Below are 18,756 nucleotides of genomic sequence, written 5' to 3' on the forward strand. Positions count from 1 at the left end.
CTCTGTAATAATAAAACAGTACCTGTACTTGATCCCAACTAAGATATAATTACCCCTTATTGGGGGCAGAACAGCCCTATTGGGTTTATTTCATGGTTAAATGATTCCCTTTTCTCTGTAATAATAAAACAGTACCTGTACTTGATCCCAACTAAGATATAATTACCCCTTATTGGATGCAAAACAAGTCTATTGGGTTTATTCAGTATTTAAACGATTTTTAGCAGACTTAAGGCATGGAGGTCCAAATTATGGAAAGATCTCATATCTGGAAAACCACAGGTCCCAAGTATTCTGGATAACATGTCTCACACCTGTATCGAGAATTGCCTCACACAATTATCAGTAAATGATCAACATTTTTTGTAGCCATGACAAGTAGCTTCTACTAGTAGCTCCATGTGTCCTATTCTAGCAACTTTGCAGTTGGTCCTCATTATTTATTTAATATAGTTCTTGAATTGTTTGCCGCCTTCTTTTACATCTTTCCAGCTATCAAGTGGGGATCACTGACCCCAACAGCTAAAAATCTATTGCTCTGTGAGATTACAATTTTATTATTTTTTGTTACCTTTTCTTTCTCTTCAGGCCCTCTCGGGATGACACGGGACGATTAGTCGCTGCGACTTCTAATGAACTCGGTTAACTCAACATTTTGAAACGTTGCGGCGACTAATCCACGCAATGAATTTGTACGCACGATTTGTCACAGCGACGCAGTTGTACTCCATGTGCGCAAAGACGACACAACAAATGGCTACGCACAAATTCATTGCGCGGATTAGTTGCCACAACTTTTCAAAAAGTTGTGGTGACTAATCACCCCATGTGTCTTTGCCCTTAAAGGAGACATATTGGATAAAATATTGGATAAATAGGAAAAACCCTAATTTTGTAGGCAATTATGAATAATATTGGAGCTCCCTATAGATCCCACAGTTCTCTGTCCATGTTTGAAATGAAGGGTGGGCGTGTCCTAACGGTCTCTGCCAGAAGCACAGTAGGAGGGGAATAGCCAATCACAGCCTTGCACTCACGGAAGCAAAGACAGGTTCCCTATCAGGTCAGCCTAGCTGCTGATTGGTTCCTATCCTACAGTGCAGGGTACTGAGTGCTGCCGCCCCCCCTGCACATCCAGAGAATTCAGCCAGCAGGAACTGGAACGGATGGGCAGGATTTCTCAATAAATCAGTCCAAAACACAACTTTTTAAAGCACAATTCTTCTATATCTAGAGGAGTATAATTCACGGATATATCCTATAAAAATTATGAATATGTCTCGAGGGAAAATACTGAGTGCAGGTATTTTCCCTCGATGCCTGTAGAGTTGTTTTAGGAGTGCTGAGACAGTGTGTGTGTGTGTGTGTGTATATATATATATATATATATATATATATATATATATATATATATATTTCTTTTGAATGACAGGTTTTTTTTTTGGTTTTGTGGTTTTTTTACCCGTTTTGTTTATATATGTATCATGCCTTAAATACCACCATTGTATTGCAGGACATTGTTGTGCCTCCTGTTGTGGGACGTGTTTAACCAGTGCTGCAAGTTATCCATTGCAGTCATTCACCCTGGTAACTCCTTTGCAGGCTTTGGCTAAAACTCAAACACAAACTGGTTAATGCTTTCTGATTTCCCTCGGTGGCTAAGACATTTAGGCCTATGGAACAGGGCATGTTATCTGGCCAAAATCTGGTCAGAAGGATTCCATTAAAAGGATGTGAATTTCTGCCCACACCATGCTCTGCTTGCCTATTCCACACCTCCTGCTGCACCACTGCCAGAGGCATAAATAAAGGTGACTCCCCAAAAATATGGCAGCAGAGAATGCGCCCTGTGTGCCTGTGGGGCATAAAGCAGCCATAAGACCTTTGTAGTACCCTGCTGCTTTCTCCATTCTAGGGCAGAATTATTCATTCCCTTAATACAACAGCATCCATCAAGAAGCACTGAAACTGCACAATTATTAAATATATATATATATATATATATATATATATATATAAACAACAAGAGATCCTCTGCACTCACCCATTATCAATATACACTCACCTAAAGGATTATTAGGAACACCATACTAATACCCTTCTCTGACCTCTAGCATCAACAAGGAATTTTCGCCCACAGGACTGCCGCATACTGAGTAACATACGCAGTAACTGAGCAGATTGTGAAATATATGCATTGAAGCGACTTCCATGTGATTGGTTGATTAGATAATTGCATTAATGAGAAATTGAACAGGTGTTCCTAATAAACCTTTAGGTGAGTGTATATAGGACATTAAGACATTGTGTGCATTAAAGGAACAGTTCAGTGTAAAAATGAAACTGGGTAAAATAGATTGTTTGTCCATATATTGCAATATACTTCAAGCTGATCAACTACATAAAAGTAATTCCCAGTCATGGCCAGTCCTACACTTATATTTATCTGATTCATTAAGAATTCTACTGCTTCAATATACGTTTAACAAAGGGACTAGGTTTGAATATATATATCTATATATAGCTATAAAACATTATTTGATGAATTACATGACCGGCACCTTGGCAAGTTGAAGTTACTGAGAGCAGTACAATTGCAGTACAAAAGCCACCATTGCGAGCAGAGCGTTACGCCATCGTATTTGGTGCGTAAATTAACAGCATCCTCTCTGTTGGCACGCTCACACCCTATTTCCGAGTAAGGATTACATACACTTTACTTTTTTCCATATTGACTGAAAGGCCTTATCTGTATGTTTGTGTTTATTCATATCAGACACTGAGAACATTTTTTCCACTAATAAAAGATTATGGAAAAATAAATTCTCATTCATGTTGGAATGAAGCTTCCAGATAAGTAACTACCCTTGTGCATTTAAAAAAAAAAAATCCCATTTTAATGTGATCGTTTGGCCAAACTTTTAGTATGATATAGGGAGTAACATTATGAGACAATTTGCAATTGGTCTTTTTTTATTTGTGGTTTTTTAATTATTTCACTTTTTGTTCAGCAGCTCTCCAGTTTGGAATTTCAGCAGTTGTCTGGTTGCTAGGGTTTGAATGACCTTTGTAACCAGGGAGTGGTTTGAAAGGGAGAGTGGTATATAAATAGGAGAGGACCTAAACAGATGAAAGTAATAAAAAGTAACAATAAAATTTTAGCTGCACAAAACAATAGTTTTTGGGCTTCTGGGGTCAGTGACCCCCATTTAAAAGCTGGAAAGAGTCGGAAGAAGGCACATAATTTAAAAAGTATAAAAAAAAATAAATGATGAAGACCAATTGAAAAGTTGCTCAGAATTTTTTTTTTATTATTTACCTTCCTATGCTGCCTCTTTCCAGCTTATACACATTCTTATCCTCAGTTTACCACTGATAATATGTTTTGCCTTTCATACTAGGATATGGAATGGATGCCATAGTCAACCACAACTGTGATGGGATCAGCCTGATTAAGGTGAAGGAAGAAACCAAATTTGTGCTTGAAGCCTTTTTAAAGAGATCCTTGAGCCAAGAAGACGCCAGCAATGTGGGGCACGTGGGACGCACTTACCATGACCCTAAAAAATACAGCAACAGGTGAGCAGTGATTGGTAGAAAAGCAAGGGAACATTGCATCATATAATGGGATACAGGTACAGGACCTGTTATCCAGAATGCTGGGGTTTTCTGGATAAGGGATCTTTCCATAATTTGTATCTCCATACTTTAGTCTGACTTAAATAATTTATAAATTAAATAAACCCAATAGGATTCCTTTGCTTCCAAAAAGGATTATTCATATCTTAGTTGGAATCGAGGACAAGGTACTGTTTTATTATTACAGACAAAAAAAGAAATTGTTTTTAAAAATTAGAATTTTGTGCTTATAATGGAGTCTATGGGAGATGGCCTTTCCGTAACTTGCAACTTTCTGGATAATGGATTTCCATAAAACAGATATCATACCTGTACAGGTATGGGATCCCTTATTTGGAAACCCATTATACAGAATGTTCCGAATTACAGAAAGGCCATCTCCCATAGACTCCATTATAAGCAAATAATTCTAATTTTTAAAACTGATTTCCCTTAGATTGCTTACCTTGTACCCTGGGCTGGTGCCCCTGTTAGGAGAAAAAAGCACCAGCCCAGGGTACCTGTAGCGAGCGCTTCCTCCTTCCTTTTTCTTCTGCCGGCGAAATCCGTCGGCTGGCGCATGCGCAGTAGAGTGAAAAGCCGACTTTCTTGTTTAAGTTCCACTATTCACTCTACTGCGCATGCGCGCACAAGCGAATAGGAAGTAGGAAGTGCTCGCTGCAGGTACCCCGGGCTGGTGCTGTTCTCTCCGTACAGGGGCACCAGCCCGGGTTAAAGGTAAGCGATCTAAGTCACTTGGGGGTGCCTAACATTTTGGCACCCCCAAGTGACTTAGCCTTTCCTTCTCCTTTAAGTTATGGAGATCCAAATTACGGAAAGATCTTTATCCGGAAAACCCCAGGTCCTGAGCATTCTGGATAAGGATAAGGTCCTGAGCATTCTGGATAACAGGCCCCATACCTGTATGTATGTATGTATGTATGTATGTATGTATGTATGTATGTATGTATAACTTTATTTATAAAGTGCCACAAGGGTACGCAGCGCTGTACAGTCTTACAGAATACAAAATTACACACAGGGAGGACAAGTGATATAATAAATAAATAAATAAATACATATATGTATGTATATATATATAAGTGCGATGTGGTATGAGACTCGGGAGGAAGAAGGTCCCTGCCCCGTAGAGCTTACAATCTGAGTGGTTGGGTAACATACAGGCACAAACTGGAAGGTAAGAGTGCTGTAAGAGATCTGTAAGAGAGCTGTACGATCATTGTGTGTGTTATATGGGTTGCATGGTGATTCAGTGGTTGGAACTTCTGCCTTGGCTTTTTATCTGCAGTTCATACCAGGTTTCAATTGTTGTTCCCAATTTTACTTACTAAGGTTGAATCGAGATGAGGGGAAGGAAGTATCTTCAAAGAAACCTCAGAAAAGTGAGAAAAAGAAGTCAAAAGAACCTGCCCAAGGAAAAGATGAGAAAAGCTGGAGCACAGTTGCTGGTGGAGCGTCAGCTCAGGAGGAAAATGGACACTGGAATTCTCTTCATGAAGAGATCAACCGGGTAGAAGAGACCAAGCACGACTTCAAGACAAACATTAAGAAGCTCCTGCGACGAAACAGTCAGTTGAAGGAGAAAGCAGCCAGCATTAAATACAAGGGGGGAAACATTCACAGCAAATCCAGGGACTCGCTAGACAATGTGCTGGATGACTCCAGTAAAAGCGCCAGCAAAAGAGATTCCTTGAAGCGACCCAAATCCCCCAACCCTTTACTCGCTTGTACTGTAGCGGGCTCTGTTGACTCCTTGGTGCTGGAGGCCCAGACTAAGACAGAGAATCCAGACAAAGATATTCAGGGGGTGCAAAAGAAACAGAGTCGACCTTTTTCCATTAAAAATATTTTAAAGAAAAAGCAGAAAGATCACGGATCAGAGGCAGATGTTCCACATGCAAGACCGAGCTTTCTGCCACTGGACCCTTGCTACAAAAAAGATGACCCACATTCGCGTGCTCAGGATATCGGTAAGAGATTAGTAGTGGGATTGGATAGATATATTTAAATAGTTTTCACCTAAAGTGACTGTGACATCTTGGTTATTGGCTCAGGGGGCATTTGGTCACCATTGCACAATTGAAAAGTACCTTTGTGTTGAAAAGCATTGGAATCCCATTATTATGAAACCACTTTTGTTTTAAAGGATACAGCCATTTCAGTTCTTTTCTATGGACGGGTTTTCATTTACCTAGAGAGAGGAAATGTAGCAAGTTTTTATAAGGGAATGGCAACAAAACACTCTGTGCACCATTGCCCTTTGAAAATCTTACTAATTTTATCTCTTTTTAGGCAAAATACATATACAACAAGGCTCTTTTATGGATAATGAGCAATTTTTGCACAGGTGCAGTAACCCGTAATAACCAATTAAGGCCTCCTTATCTTGTACTTCCCAGCGCACAACTCTCTGTACTGCCCTGTACCTGTTAAAGGAACAGTAACACCAAAAAATGAAAGTGTATAAAAGTAACTAAAATATAATGTGCTGCTGCCCTGCACTGGTAAAAGTTGTGTGTTTACTTCAGAAAGTCTACTATAATTTATATAAATAAGCTGCTATGTAGCCATGGAGGCAGCCATTCAAAGGAGAAAAGGCACAGGCACATAGCAGATAACCGATAAAACACTATTGTATTCAACAGAACGTATCTGTTATCTGCTATGTAACCTGTGCCTTTTCTCCTTTTTTCCTGCTTGAATGGCTGCCCCCGTGGCTACACAGCAGCTTATTATATAAATTATAGTAGTGTTACTGTAGCAAACACACCAGTTTTACCAGTGAAGGGCAACAGTGCATTATATTTTTATTACTTTAAAGCTCTTTCATTTTTTGGTGTTACTGTTCCTTTAATGAAATGCAGAGTAGAGCCTTGAGGTTGAGGGCCACAATATATGGTAGATTGATGTCCTATTCACAATATTTTGGTGGACAGGAGCAGGAGGAGCTGTTGCAGATCGAGTCCTGAAACAGCTGTGCATATACCTGGTCGCTATCCCAACCTCAGTGCTGGGAAAAGGGAATAGCGATATCGACACTACTGTGCTGCTTTGCATTTTATTAATCGGTAGGGACAAAGGGGTCACTATTGGGAGTAATTGGGAGGCCTCTGCAGGGTTTTATAAATGGTTTCCTACTATAGAGGACTGAACATACTAGCCATTACTATCTTTCTGGTTCTGAGAAGGTACACAGTGACAGTGCATAAACCAAATATATACTCTACTGCCAGTCTGCTTTTGCTTGGTTTCAGTTTTATAAATTCAAACTAGTTACCACCTTGCAGCACCAACACTGCCTACACAGAAGTGGAGAGACAGCACTGATGCCGATGAGCTTGGTTTTGACATGTCCGTCACTGCTTATGGCCAGACATAACCTTTCTGTGTTCCCAACATCAGATCTAGAAAACCTTATTGTTTTCGTCAACATTTTTTTTAATATATTTTTTATTTGTAATATGCAATGCTGTTACAATAAAGTAAAACAAGGGATAGCAAAGGTCTCTAATGAAAGGAGAGGAGGGCTTAGTATAGATTAAAAGGCTTACCAGATACTGTATCATCAGAGTGTGTAGGGACTACCCCTATTTCACCATATCTAATTAGACACAACATTTTTGGGGCAAGGTGTACACCCCTGATACACTGTAGCTGGATATGGTAAAATTAAGTCAAAGGATACATTGATAATTTTGGTAATCTTGTGTGTGGAATACCTACTATAGGTAGGTGCCATAATGCTAGTATCAGGCTGCTGTAGTTTCCTAATAACACTGAATAAGGTGTGCAACCGTGCAATTAAAGTAGTATGCATGACGCTATCCCTCTGATATGATACAGTCAGTGTTAAAAATCTATAGCCAGGTGCTTAACACTGTTGGACATTTAACCTTGTATTTGTATATATCCTTGACATTTAAAGAAAAAGGAAATGTATAATCACAGGGGTGCTAAATATTAGACACCCCCCAGTGATTATAATTGCTTACCTGAGACCCCAGGCTGCTCTTGTTTGCTGGAAACTGCACCGGCCCAGGGTACTTCTGTAGGATCCAAATGGTTATGGGCAGCACTCTATTATCAGGTTAAAAGGCCTTTATTATAACAACACAGGCAACAGCTGTTGTGATAATAAGGGCTTTTTAACCTAATGGAGTGCAGCCTGTAACCGTTTGAATACAAATTCCAAGGAGTGGAAGGACGTGCACCCATTGCTGAACTTTGCATTAAGTGAGTGCTACCTATTTGCTTTGTGACATTATTTCTGTAGGATCACCATGTTGCAATTTGCTTCAACTTCTTCTGTCCTTGCTGTGGCCCCGGGGCGAGTACATGCATGCAGTAGAGTATAAAGCCAACTTTTTTTTTTCTTCTAAATTTGGCTTTTCACCCTGCTCTGCGTGCACACCCTGACCAGGAAGAAGATTTTGGTGTGTCAAGTTTTTATTGACAAGGAGCATTAAGCCGGCCATACACGTTCAGATTTTTAATCCTCTTCAGATGTACGTCCGGATATCAGTTGTACCTTTAAATGCAACGATCAACAACTAACATTCAGACTGAAATTGTAGGATAAATCAGAGGATGTTCTGAACATAAAAATAGTTGTCAGGCACCAATCATACGAAAACGATTCCTGGGAATGCACTGTAGGTCCCCCAAGGATACTGTTAGATACACAATACATGCGCAGATTTTATTGTTATCCAACCAAAATTTTCTAACCTGTCTGAATGACTATCAGGATGATAATTGAAAGGCCAAAAATGGTCCGAAAATCATACAAAACGTATCAGCGCATCTATGGCTAGCTTTATCCCGGGGTCAAAGCATTTTTAAACACTGGAGGGTGCCTGACATTTTGGCACCTCTCACTGATTATACCTTTCCTTTCCCTTTAGGGCTGTGGTAGATGGGGAGATTTGTCGCAGGCGACTAATATCCCCATCTACAACGGCCCTTAAAGGCGAAGACAGCACTTTATTATCAGGTTAAAAAGTCGGTCGCGGCAACTACACCCACATAGATTACTGTATAAGTTGCTGCGACTATTAATGTACAGTTTTCACTGCATGGATTAGGCGCTGCTTGTCTTCGCTCTTAACTAATAATGCACTTTAAGAAGAATTTATCTGGGAGACAGTAACACTATAAAGGGACAGTATAAAATGAGTACTGATTTAGCTTATGCCTCTAAACTGACTTTGGGATACAATACAGGTATGGGATCCCTTATCCGGAAACCCGTTATCCAGAAAATTCCCGAATTACGGAAAGGCCATCTCCCATAGACTCCATTATATGAAAATAATTCTGATTTTTAAAAATGATTTCCTTTTTCTCTGTAATAATAAAACAGTACCTTGTACTTGATCCCAACTAAGATGTAATTAATCCTTATCGGAGGCAAAAGAAGCCTATTGGGTTTATTCAATATTTAAATGATTTTTAGCAGACTTACGTTATGGAGATCCAAATTATGGAAAGAGCCCTTATCCAGAATACCCCAGGTCCCGAACATTCTGGATAACAGGTCCCATACCTGTACAGACAAACATAATATATAACATCATAAAAAAGTTTCCAATCTATAAATTATGGCCTGTTAGAGCAGCTATGGAAATGCTAACTAGTAGGCACAGGTAGGAGCATATAGCGATATTTTCGGCAAGCAATTTCTGGCTTGCCGAAAATATACGCGTATGCTCAGTTGGGCATCAGCGTTATGAAGCTGGAAAAGATTTTCACATGCTGAGGTGCTTGCAGCTGATTAGTGCAATATCTAATTATCGAATGGATTTTTAATTTAAAGGGAAAACTGACGAGGCTGAAATTTACAGTTTGGCTGCAAAGAAGTTGGACAAACTAGTGAAACACCAGAGGCTGAAGAGCCCAACGGCAACCACTGCTCCGCCATTCCCGCCAAGTGCTGAAAAAAGTGATGAAAAGACACAGTTAATTGGTAAGCGAATCATTAGACTGAAAATTGCAGGTAGTAGTCAGCACAATGTGGATTTGTTTTAGATCAGTGCAGGTTCTTCCAATAGCCACTTCCCATCGGCATATCCAGACAAAAAATAGTTTACAACAGCACCCTTTGTATTTCTTATTTAAAAAATACCTTTATTGCATACATCTTAGGGCAATCCAGCAATGTTTCAGGCCAGGTGTGGCCTTTAATGAAGCTGACAATCAAACACCTTCCTTTTCATTCCCTTGTGCACCACCCAGTGGACACAACCGTATACAAAACAATATAGCAAACCACACAGTGTATCAAAGACAATGTATCAAGTAAATGATGTTGCCATTAGTGTATCAAATTTTCATCTAAAGGTTCTTTAAAATGCAGAGTAACAAAAGTCCATATTTTACAACCTGTAAAAAGATAAAAGCATAATAAAAACCACATAGTTTTTTTTTTGTACATATGGGAGGGAATTTTATCTAAATATAGGTCTCAGATCATATTCTTTGTTTAACCCCAAAGGACCCAACATTTCTAATTTTTGTATCCAAAAGGCTTCCCTATATAGTAGTTTCTTCAACCTATTTCCTTCTCTCCGCCTCAACTCATCAGTCTCAAAAATGTGAAATTTGAGTTGATTTACTCTGTCCATACTCAATAAAATGGCCTGCTACCGCCTGGTCTTTTTTTACCCGTATTTATTGCTGATTTGTGTTCCCTTATTCGTTCGCGGACCATCCTCATCATCTGCCCAACGTATGCCAGTCCACAAGGACATTTGATCACATACACTGCATACGTTGAGCAGCATGAGTATCTTCCGCAAATCTTAATTGCATTACCTCTCCTGGGGTGGTAAACCTCCCCCAATTGTACGTTAGAGCAACAATTACAGTTATAACACGGAAACGTTCCTTTTTTTCTTTGCTATATTCTCTTTAAGAACATTCTTTGATCCTATGTCAGATTAAGTTAGCAAAGCCCACCCATCCAGACATCCACAGTTTTTAGTCCACTGGTCACCCCGACCTACTGGTTAATGGGCTCTGCCATCGATTGAAATGGGGCCCCAATGCAAACAAAAGTCTTTTGGATGCATGAACATGACCCTGATCGCAATAGCCAATACCAAGTTTTGCCGGAACTCTGCCCAATATCCACCAAACTCCACCCAGACTGGCACAAATGCCACCACTTGTCCATCTTGGGAGCCACGCTCTGCCCCTGACTTCAGTACCCCCCTGTATCACCTGGATGGCAACCCTGGTAGAAAAGGTTCTTTGGTTATTAAAACCTGTTGAAATTCTTAAACATTTGTGTTTTTTGCAGAAAACAACAATGACGCAGGAAGCAAAGTTTCACATCCCGAAGGTAAAGACGAGGTTATTCGCCAGCTGGTAGTGCTGCTTCAAGAGCAGGCGAATGTCATCAACGATAAGGTAAGCTGCTTATCCCCTGTGGATTCATCTGCTTTCTACAAGAAGCATAGTCAGCATCACAGAGTACTGTGCAGCTCCCCTGTTAGAATGTTCTATTCATGGCAACTTTTCAGTTGTTTTTTCATCTTTTCTATATTTTTATTTAAAATCATTGGCCTTTTTCTGCCTATTCCAGCTTTCAAATGGGGTTCACTGACCCCAGAAGCCAAAGTACTATTGCACTATAGGGCTACAGTGTTAATGTCATTGTTACTTAGTGTAACTTACATTTCTATGAAGGCCCTCTCCTATTTATATTCCAGCCCCTGCTTGGTTGCTTGGGTAATTTGGACCCTAGCAACCAGATAGCTGCTAAAATTCCTAACTGGTGAGCTGCCTTTATCCTGCAATTGACTTTGAAGTAGAAACTTTACTGGATGAACTGTGTACAAGCACTTAATTGATTCTGTGTTCTGTCTTTGTGGGGCTTCCCTGGTATGGTAATACACTTTTATATGACTGGGCTGACACCTTTCATATGGAGATAAGAGATGTTTGTTTCTTTTTTCTCAGTGTCTTCTTGGACCATTGAGAATTTGACACCATAAATACATTTCTGCCACAGAACAGAGCAGTGCAATGTAAAGTAAAAGAAAGAGATGGCTTACATGTGCGACCTCAGGCATCTGCATTTCTATGAGCAGCATTATGTTATAGCTGAGCCTGTGATATGTTAACAGAGTTAATTTGCATTTGCCAAATGACCATTTCAGTCTGTGTGTATTTCAGCTAAACACTGGCAGTCAGCATGTGCTCATTAAAACATCCCTTTTGTGACAATATGTCCATCCACTAGCCAAACCTTAAGTTTTGCAGTAAACCTGCCATATTGGGTGAGGCAGGCAAGGGACAGGAAACAACAACAGTGACTTAGTGGCACCCACTTGTGCCAGTGAGGAATAGGCAAATCCAGAGTTTTCTGTCATATGTGAAGATCCAGGTTTTCTTTTTGTTGTTTTTAAATAGGTCAGTTGTTTAATGAACAGCTGTGCATTCAATGCTAGATGTAAAGTTACCATCAAAGAGATCCAATCAGTTGTATTTGTAAGCAGCATCTGCCTTAGATATTCACTAACCTGACTTGCCCTAAAGGGAATTTCTGCATTCTATCACCGCTTGAAAAGTGAGAAATATATATATATAAATATCTATCTCACTAGGGTGAAAAAGATTCTTTGCCTACCATTTGGCAAAAGCAGGCAGAGAGAAAGGAGTGCACAATGGATGTTTAACTTACCTTCTATTACAGCACTGGAAGTAAGACATCATAGCAGCGACATCCATTCGTTGACCTGCAGGCATTGTTCATATTGGCAGCATACTAATGATCAGAATGTGTTGTTGGCACAATTTCTAAGCAGTTGATGAAGTTCCAGTCTGCCTGGTTTAAAGGTAGATTAGTGCTGCTGAAATTGTACCAGGAAATGAAATCTATATGCAGAAATGTCGCACTTCAATAACAAATAATTCATCGCTAGATCGGCTCATGTGTTTCGCACATTCTGCCGTAGCTTTTTATCTTGTACTGTGTTGTTCATGTGATGGGATTTAACACCCCCCCACCACCACATGAGCGCTTAAACTGTCCTTTGGCAAACTATAACCCCTGGCTTTCATCAGTTTCATGTGTATGTGACAATTCTTTGGCTTCTCTCATGCAGATTAACAGTGATCCCTTTTTAAGAAACACGCTCAGCAGGATGTCGTATGGCAGCTTTTCAAAGCTAGCAGAGGTCTTTACTAGCCAGGCCGAGGTACCAACTGAAGTAGCTGGAGTCCGTGTGAGCCCTGAACTGACAAAGATTGCCCTTACTATGGAGCTAACCAGGAAGGTTGCTGGAATCAACAGCCATGCTGTGCACCAGCTGATGGGCTATAGTATGGCATACATGGATATGTTTGTACCGTGGCTACAGAAGCAAGGGGGCTGGGTAAGCAAGTTACTCTTTACAATGTAATATCAAAGCATAGATCAGTAAACACTATACAAGAAAATGGTGTTTTAGCAAATTTAGAAATTACATTAGACATTAAAAACTTGAGAAAAACCTACAGTATCCACAGTATACCCTTGGTAGGGGTTTGACAGCTATGCCCCAAGCAGGTTTAAGCAATAAAAACATCTTCCAAGGGGATCTAAACACAAACTAGTGGATCTTTCAGTACATGGCCACTTTTGAGGAATGTGAGCAAGTGCATTGAGTCAATGTCAGTTACCAGACCCGATATTTTGTTACTATGGGTTTTAAAAAGCTGAGTGGTATCTATTGGAGATGTCAATTAAACTTATGGTCAGCGGCACAGCAGCTACTGAAAGCTCTTATAAGTTAAGGTGGTCATACATGTAGCAATTCCGATCTTTCCTGTGACCATCAGTTCGTTTCCCCCATTGATGTTTAGGGTTGAATCGTCAGATGTGGAGGTAGAAACAATAGGAATTCTACCTCCATCTGCAGATTCAGCCCTGAATGCAGAATTTGTCTGGGCGCTTTCAACTGGGATCAAAAACTTTTAACCTGGCTGATCGACGAGACGACCAATAACCGCAGCCTTTACGATATTGGTTGTCTCTTCGATCCACTATACACGCACTGAATATTGTACGAAATGAGGTTTCGTACGATATCATCGGCGCGTGTATGGCCAGCTTTACATTAATGTTGTCTTTTAGGTTTAGACTTCTTTTATTGTAATTACTTCAAATATAGCAGTCTTAGGGCCCTGTCCCACAGTGAAATCTCAGCTACCGTGGGTGACTAATCTCACATTCAGCAGTGGGAAGTCACACACTGTTTTCTCCTGCAGGAGGAACGCCAGTTAGCCTTGACACCCTCTGGGTGCCTTAATAATGTTTGTTTGGGAGTTAGGATGAGACCCCTGCTGCGTGTGAGCACAGGATTAATCTTTTAATGGTGACTAAAACACCAGAGTTTGGCACTTACTGGAAGCACAACTGAGACACAATAAATCTATTTGCGTCAGACAGTTGCTAGCACCCTCCTCTCAGTTGCGTGCCCAGTAAAGACAGAGGTTCCTTGTCTGCATAATAGCATGGGCTGGTCAGCACAGTTACATTGCATACTTTGTAACAACGGTGGGATAAATGTAGAATGTAGAAACTGCAGTGAATGCATTACCTATGTGTTTGTTTACTTGTTTTACTACAGGAGAACATTATTTCTCAAGATGATATTCCAGACTTTCAAATTGATTAAAACCAGAAACTCTCGTCTACCTCAGAGCCGCAGCACTTAAGGTGTGAAGCTGATAGTGGTCTTTTTATCTATTCGGCTCTTTTGGGAACTACACAAGCCAGAAGAGTGGATGTGTGCCACAATTAGGTGCTGGTGGCATTTGGCTGCTTAAATGACTTGCAAAAACAAGAGAATGTTTTGTACAACTTTAAGAAAACCTCAGGGGATGATTCTTGTCAATCCTTTTTTTACTTCAAATTTTTAAAAAAATATTTTTTAGTTGACACTTGAGCCAATTGTGTTTTCTCAGGAAGAGAAGGTTTTGTTGCTACCTAATAACAACGGTTCAAAGAAAGGATGTCCTATGTTAAAATTGCAGCATTTGCATTTATATACAGTACGTACTAGTGGGGGCTGCCTTGGACTTATGGGGAATTACAAACCATTAGCATCATGGCTGATAGGGCAGTTTATCTCCTGAAAGCACTTCCTAAGGAAACTTCCCATGGAAACTTCCAGACACCACTTGTAAAGGTGGTTATTGGTCCGAAAACATTCTAATGTTCTCATTTTCAGGGTGGGAACCACCTGTACCATCATAGTTAGGAGGTTTCCATCAAAGGCAATGGGAAGCAGCATGAGTGGTTTGGGGCACTTCTTAAAAACTGTCCCATGTGCCAATAGCCTTCCACAGGGCAGTTTAATGCTAATCTAGAAACAATAGTAAATCAGTACACAAAGGGGCAGATTTGTCAAAGTACGAGTTCGAATCCCGAAATGGGTAAAATTCGGATTAGATACGATAATTTCTGATGATTGGTAATGTCACGAAATGCATAAGAAAAAATCGTAATATTGTATTGGCAATCCGAAAGTCACTAAATTTTCTGAACGATCGTAAACGGTGGGAAAAGCTTTCTGACTGATTTTGGAAGCCTCCCATATGACTCAATGGCACTCTGCAGCTCCAACCTGGCCCAAGGAAAGTCTCCCATAGGGCTCAATGGCACTCTGCAGCTCCAACCCGGCCCAAGGATAGTCTCCCATAGGGCTCAATGGCACTCTGCAGCTCCAACCTGGCCCAAGGAAAGTCTCCCATAGGGCATTCGGACGCCTTCGGAGCGTTTGTGGATTAGTAAATGTGCCCCTTTGTGTAGTGTTTTACTATTGTTTCTAAATTTGTGAACCAGTTTAGCATTAAACTGCCCCGTGCAAATACTGTATATCCCTATATATTTATCCATTCCACTGACTTGAGTATTGATTTCTCAAGTAAGATGCACCCACTGCCTACGCACAAAAAAATTGCTTTTGGTGATTGCAAACAGAAATGCTTCAGCTTTTCAAGGGCAACTGACCCTAGCACTGACTGCTAGGCAAACTAGTGATGCAATTTCCGGCAACAGAAGAACAGACCAAAGCAACTAACTGTACCATTGAGGTTTACATGTTTCAAGTTTTCTGGTACTGTTATCCAAGGGATCATCTTTTAGGTGAAAGTAACAAACCTTTTGGCTTTAATGAATCAAGGAACAAAGAGTAGTGTAACATAAAACCCTGCCAAATGTAAAATACAGATGTGTTCATGTGTTTTTTAACTTTTTTAATTTGCATTCTCAAAAAGGGAATATAAGGGAGTCATAAGACAGAACATGTAATACCAATTAATGACAGTCCACGGTGCTCTTGGGGTACTAGACATATTCCGACTTTAATAGACCAAGTTGGAAGTATTATATGGACTATGCTCAACTAAGTTGAACTGTATTGTAAATCCCTTTGCTGCCAGAGTCACTAATGCAATGTATATATGACCTGTACATATTTTTATAATTGGATTTTTTTTTTAAAATAATTCAATGATTATTTTTTATTTCATTTTATAAACTTGATTTGAATCAATTTATAGTGTAAAAGGGGTTTGGATTTTTAAGGTGTAACAAGTAGGGATGCACCGAATCCAGGATTCGGTTCAGTTTTTTCGACAGACTAAGCTAATTAGGATTTGGAAGGGTTAAATGTCCTTGTGAACATGGAAGTGAAAAAATGTTACCCCTTCCAGTTCCTAATTAGCATCTGCTAATTAGGATTCGGTTCGGTATTCGGTCGAATCCCTTGGGATGGATTCGGGGGTTTGGTGCAAGGTGTTTTATGCAGCAAAAATAAGGTGTCTGTCTATGCACTGGGAAGGCGCACTTTAGAGCAGAACAAAAAGAAATCTGTGCTATCTGTGTTTTCTGTTGCTACTAAAAAATACCATGTGAAAAAGTTTAAAACACTTAATATTTCAATGTGAAGTTTACCTTCAAATCAGCACTGACATGTACTGTAGATATATTGCCACTGTAGCATTTTTAAGGTAATGGTACAGGGTGTGAGGAGAAATACCCCTGCATAGAGTATTATAGTAATCGAACCGATCCAGCCGGTCAGTGCAGAGTGCAGTTACCATGTTAGTCTGTGCAGGGGTATTTACAAGTGTTTAACCCTGGGGTCTGCATACCATCCCTCTGCTTATTCCCCTCTCTCCCCAATCTCTGGTATCTTTCCCATAGATCATTCCCCTCTAATTGTGTCACACCTCCCCCCCCCATTTGTGCCTGGGGCACATACATCTTCTGCCTACCCAAAGTTACCACTTTGTCTGCTGCATTATATAAAAATCACCAGAATGCCCTTGTTCCATTGACAATCTTAGGTGCAGTGGATGTAAATTATAGCAGTAAAAATTGTCCAAAATTAACCCATGTGCCATTGCCTTTTTAGGTTATATTGTTCTTTAACTGGAGCATCAGTAAGGTTGGGCACTACAGATTACATGTTTTTAAATGCAAAGTGGACACTTTTTTAAATTAATGTTTACAGGAATTTGGGAACCTATTGTCTAACCTATGGGTTAGAAAAGAGATCCCCACATCTTTATAATGCTTTATAATCAGGTGAAGTTCCTTGCAATAGAACAGAGCAGTTACAATGAGGTGCATTTTTGATTCCAAACCAGTTTTTGGGGTGAAAAGCTGATTCGTCTGCTTTGATAAACCTCAAATATATTAGAAAGGTAAAGAAACTGACTTAAATTTCCTGTAAATGTCTCCTTTCTTTAATGCCCTCCACAGTGCTGTGAATGTACGACTGTGATTAGCACCTTATTTGAAAATATGGCTGTTCTAATGTTTAACTGCTGAAGATTTATTAAAATAGACTTTACAAGAGAAGTCTCTGTGCATCATTTTTATCAGGTAGTGATTGGCTGTAGACCCTTGGATTGTTTTTATTCTCGTGCATTTTACAATACTGAGCAGGGGTATTCATTGATTTCACCCTCCTCTATGGGCGTGGTACCAGGTGTACTGAAAAAGGGCAAAAGTCTGCTGCATGGCAAACATAGCCACTGATATCAACAGGTCAGTATGAAGGCAGTTGATCTCCTGCAGTCCTTCTAAATACTAGCTGGTGTGGATTATATTAAATAAACCTTTTGCTACTAAGGGCGGTGTTTCTCTAAGTGCAATAGCAAAAATTTACTGGGCCCAACACCATCCAACAAATCTTGAAGATTTGCACACGTACAGGAGGATGGAACATTAGAAATGTAGCATAATATAAAATGGGGCCATATAAAAAGCTTTCAATTAGGAATGATGCCATACTGGACCAGAACAGGTGTGGTGGGACAATGAAACTTTAAGAAGGAAATCCTTCAGTTTATTGTGGGATGAAGGAAGTACAAATCAAATTCACACTCTGCCCTCAGAACTTCCTATAACCATGCTTTGAGCTGGTCATTGGAGATGTCTTTTTACCTTATCCTGGTGTTCATGAAACCACTGTTGAATTTGATATACAGTGTGTATGTGGCAATATTATCTTGTAATTTGGGAACTGTGTTTGCGCCAATGTGAGAAATATGAGGCCGTTTTGACAGATCAAGATTCACCCTGCATTTTGTTCTGTAAAATGTCCATTCTTTGCACATTATAGGGCCACAAGGAGCAAATGTCTGACCTAATGACCCTGTGTGATATGGCTACTTGTAAATGTATTGATCCTCCACCAAATAGGTATTGTGAAACTGATGGTATTTTCTGAGCTTTCTACAAACTCGATACATGATTTAGGGAAAAGGTTAAAACAGCTCATCAGCCCATGTTACTTTTGTTCAGACCCAGGTTTTGTGCTCATTACCCTATGGGGCCCATTCATTAAAGTACATATTTTGGATTGTTAAAAGAACGATTGGAAAATATTCGAAGTAACCACAATAATTTCTGATGTTCGAAAATGTCACGAACATTTGTGTCTTGGACATATGAGAATATTGTGGTTACGATCCAAAAGTTTTTGTATCTGAACGATTGTAAACAGCAAGAGAACCTATCTGACATTGAAACTTCAATGCATGATTTTGGAAGCCTCCCATAGGACTCAATGGCACTCTGCAGCTCCAACCCGGCCCAAGGAAAGTCTCCCATAG

The 18,756-nt window shown here is 39.9% G+C and overlaps 1 protein-coding gene and 1 long non-coding RNA gene across 2 annotated transcripts in view; one reads left to right on the forward strand and one right to left on the reverse strand.

Moving 5' to 3' along the window:
• LOC100494294 overlaps positions 1 to 7,725 on the reverse strand; it is a 25,039-nt gene extending 17,314 nt beyond the window's left edge. The window contains exon 1 of the long non-coding RNA XR_004223549.1: positions 7,632 to 7,725. This is a non-coding gene — a long non-coding RNA (insulin-2-like). The remainder of the gene's footprint in view (positions 1 to 7,631) is intronic.
• The window catches only part of bcl2l12 (BCL2-like 12 (proline rich)), a 19,718-nt gene extending 2,224 nt beyond the window's left edge, over positions 1 to 17,494 (forward strand). The window contains exons 2-7 of the mRNA XM_002940239.5: positions 3,402 to 3,579; positions 4,972 to 5,609; positions 9,455 to 9,604; positions 10,940 to 11,049; positions 12,750 to 13,019; positions 14,256 to 17,494. Of these exons, the coding sequence (XP_002940285.3) occupies positions 3,410 to 3,579; positions 4,972 to 5,609; positions 9,455 to 9,604; positions 10,940 to 11,049; positions 12,750 to 13,019; positions 14,256 to 14,303 (1,386 nt within the window). The 5' untranslated portion in view covers positions 3,402 to 3,409 and the 3' untranslated portion in view covers positions 14,304 to 17,494. The remainder of the gene's footprint in view (positions 1 to 3,401; positions 3,580 to 4,971; positions 5,610 to 9,454; positions 9,605 to 10,939; positions 11,050 to 12,749; positions 13,020 to 14,255) is intronic.
• The last annotated feature ends 1,262 nt before the right edge of the window (positions 17,495 to 18,756 follow it).

This window comes from Xenopus tropicalis, chromosome 7 (assembly GCF_000004195.4).
Source record: "Xenopus tropicalis strain Nigerian chromosome 7, UCB_Xtro_10.0, whole genome shotgun sequence".
Classification (NCBI taxonomy): domain Eukaryota; kingdom Metazoa; phylum Chordata; class Amphibia; order Anura; family Pipidae; genus Xenopus; species Xenopus tropicalis.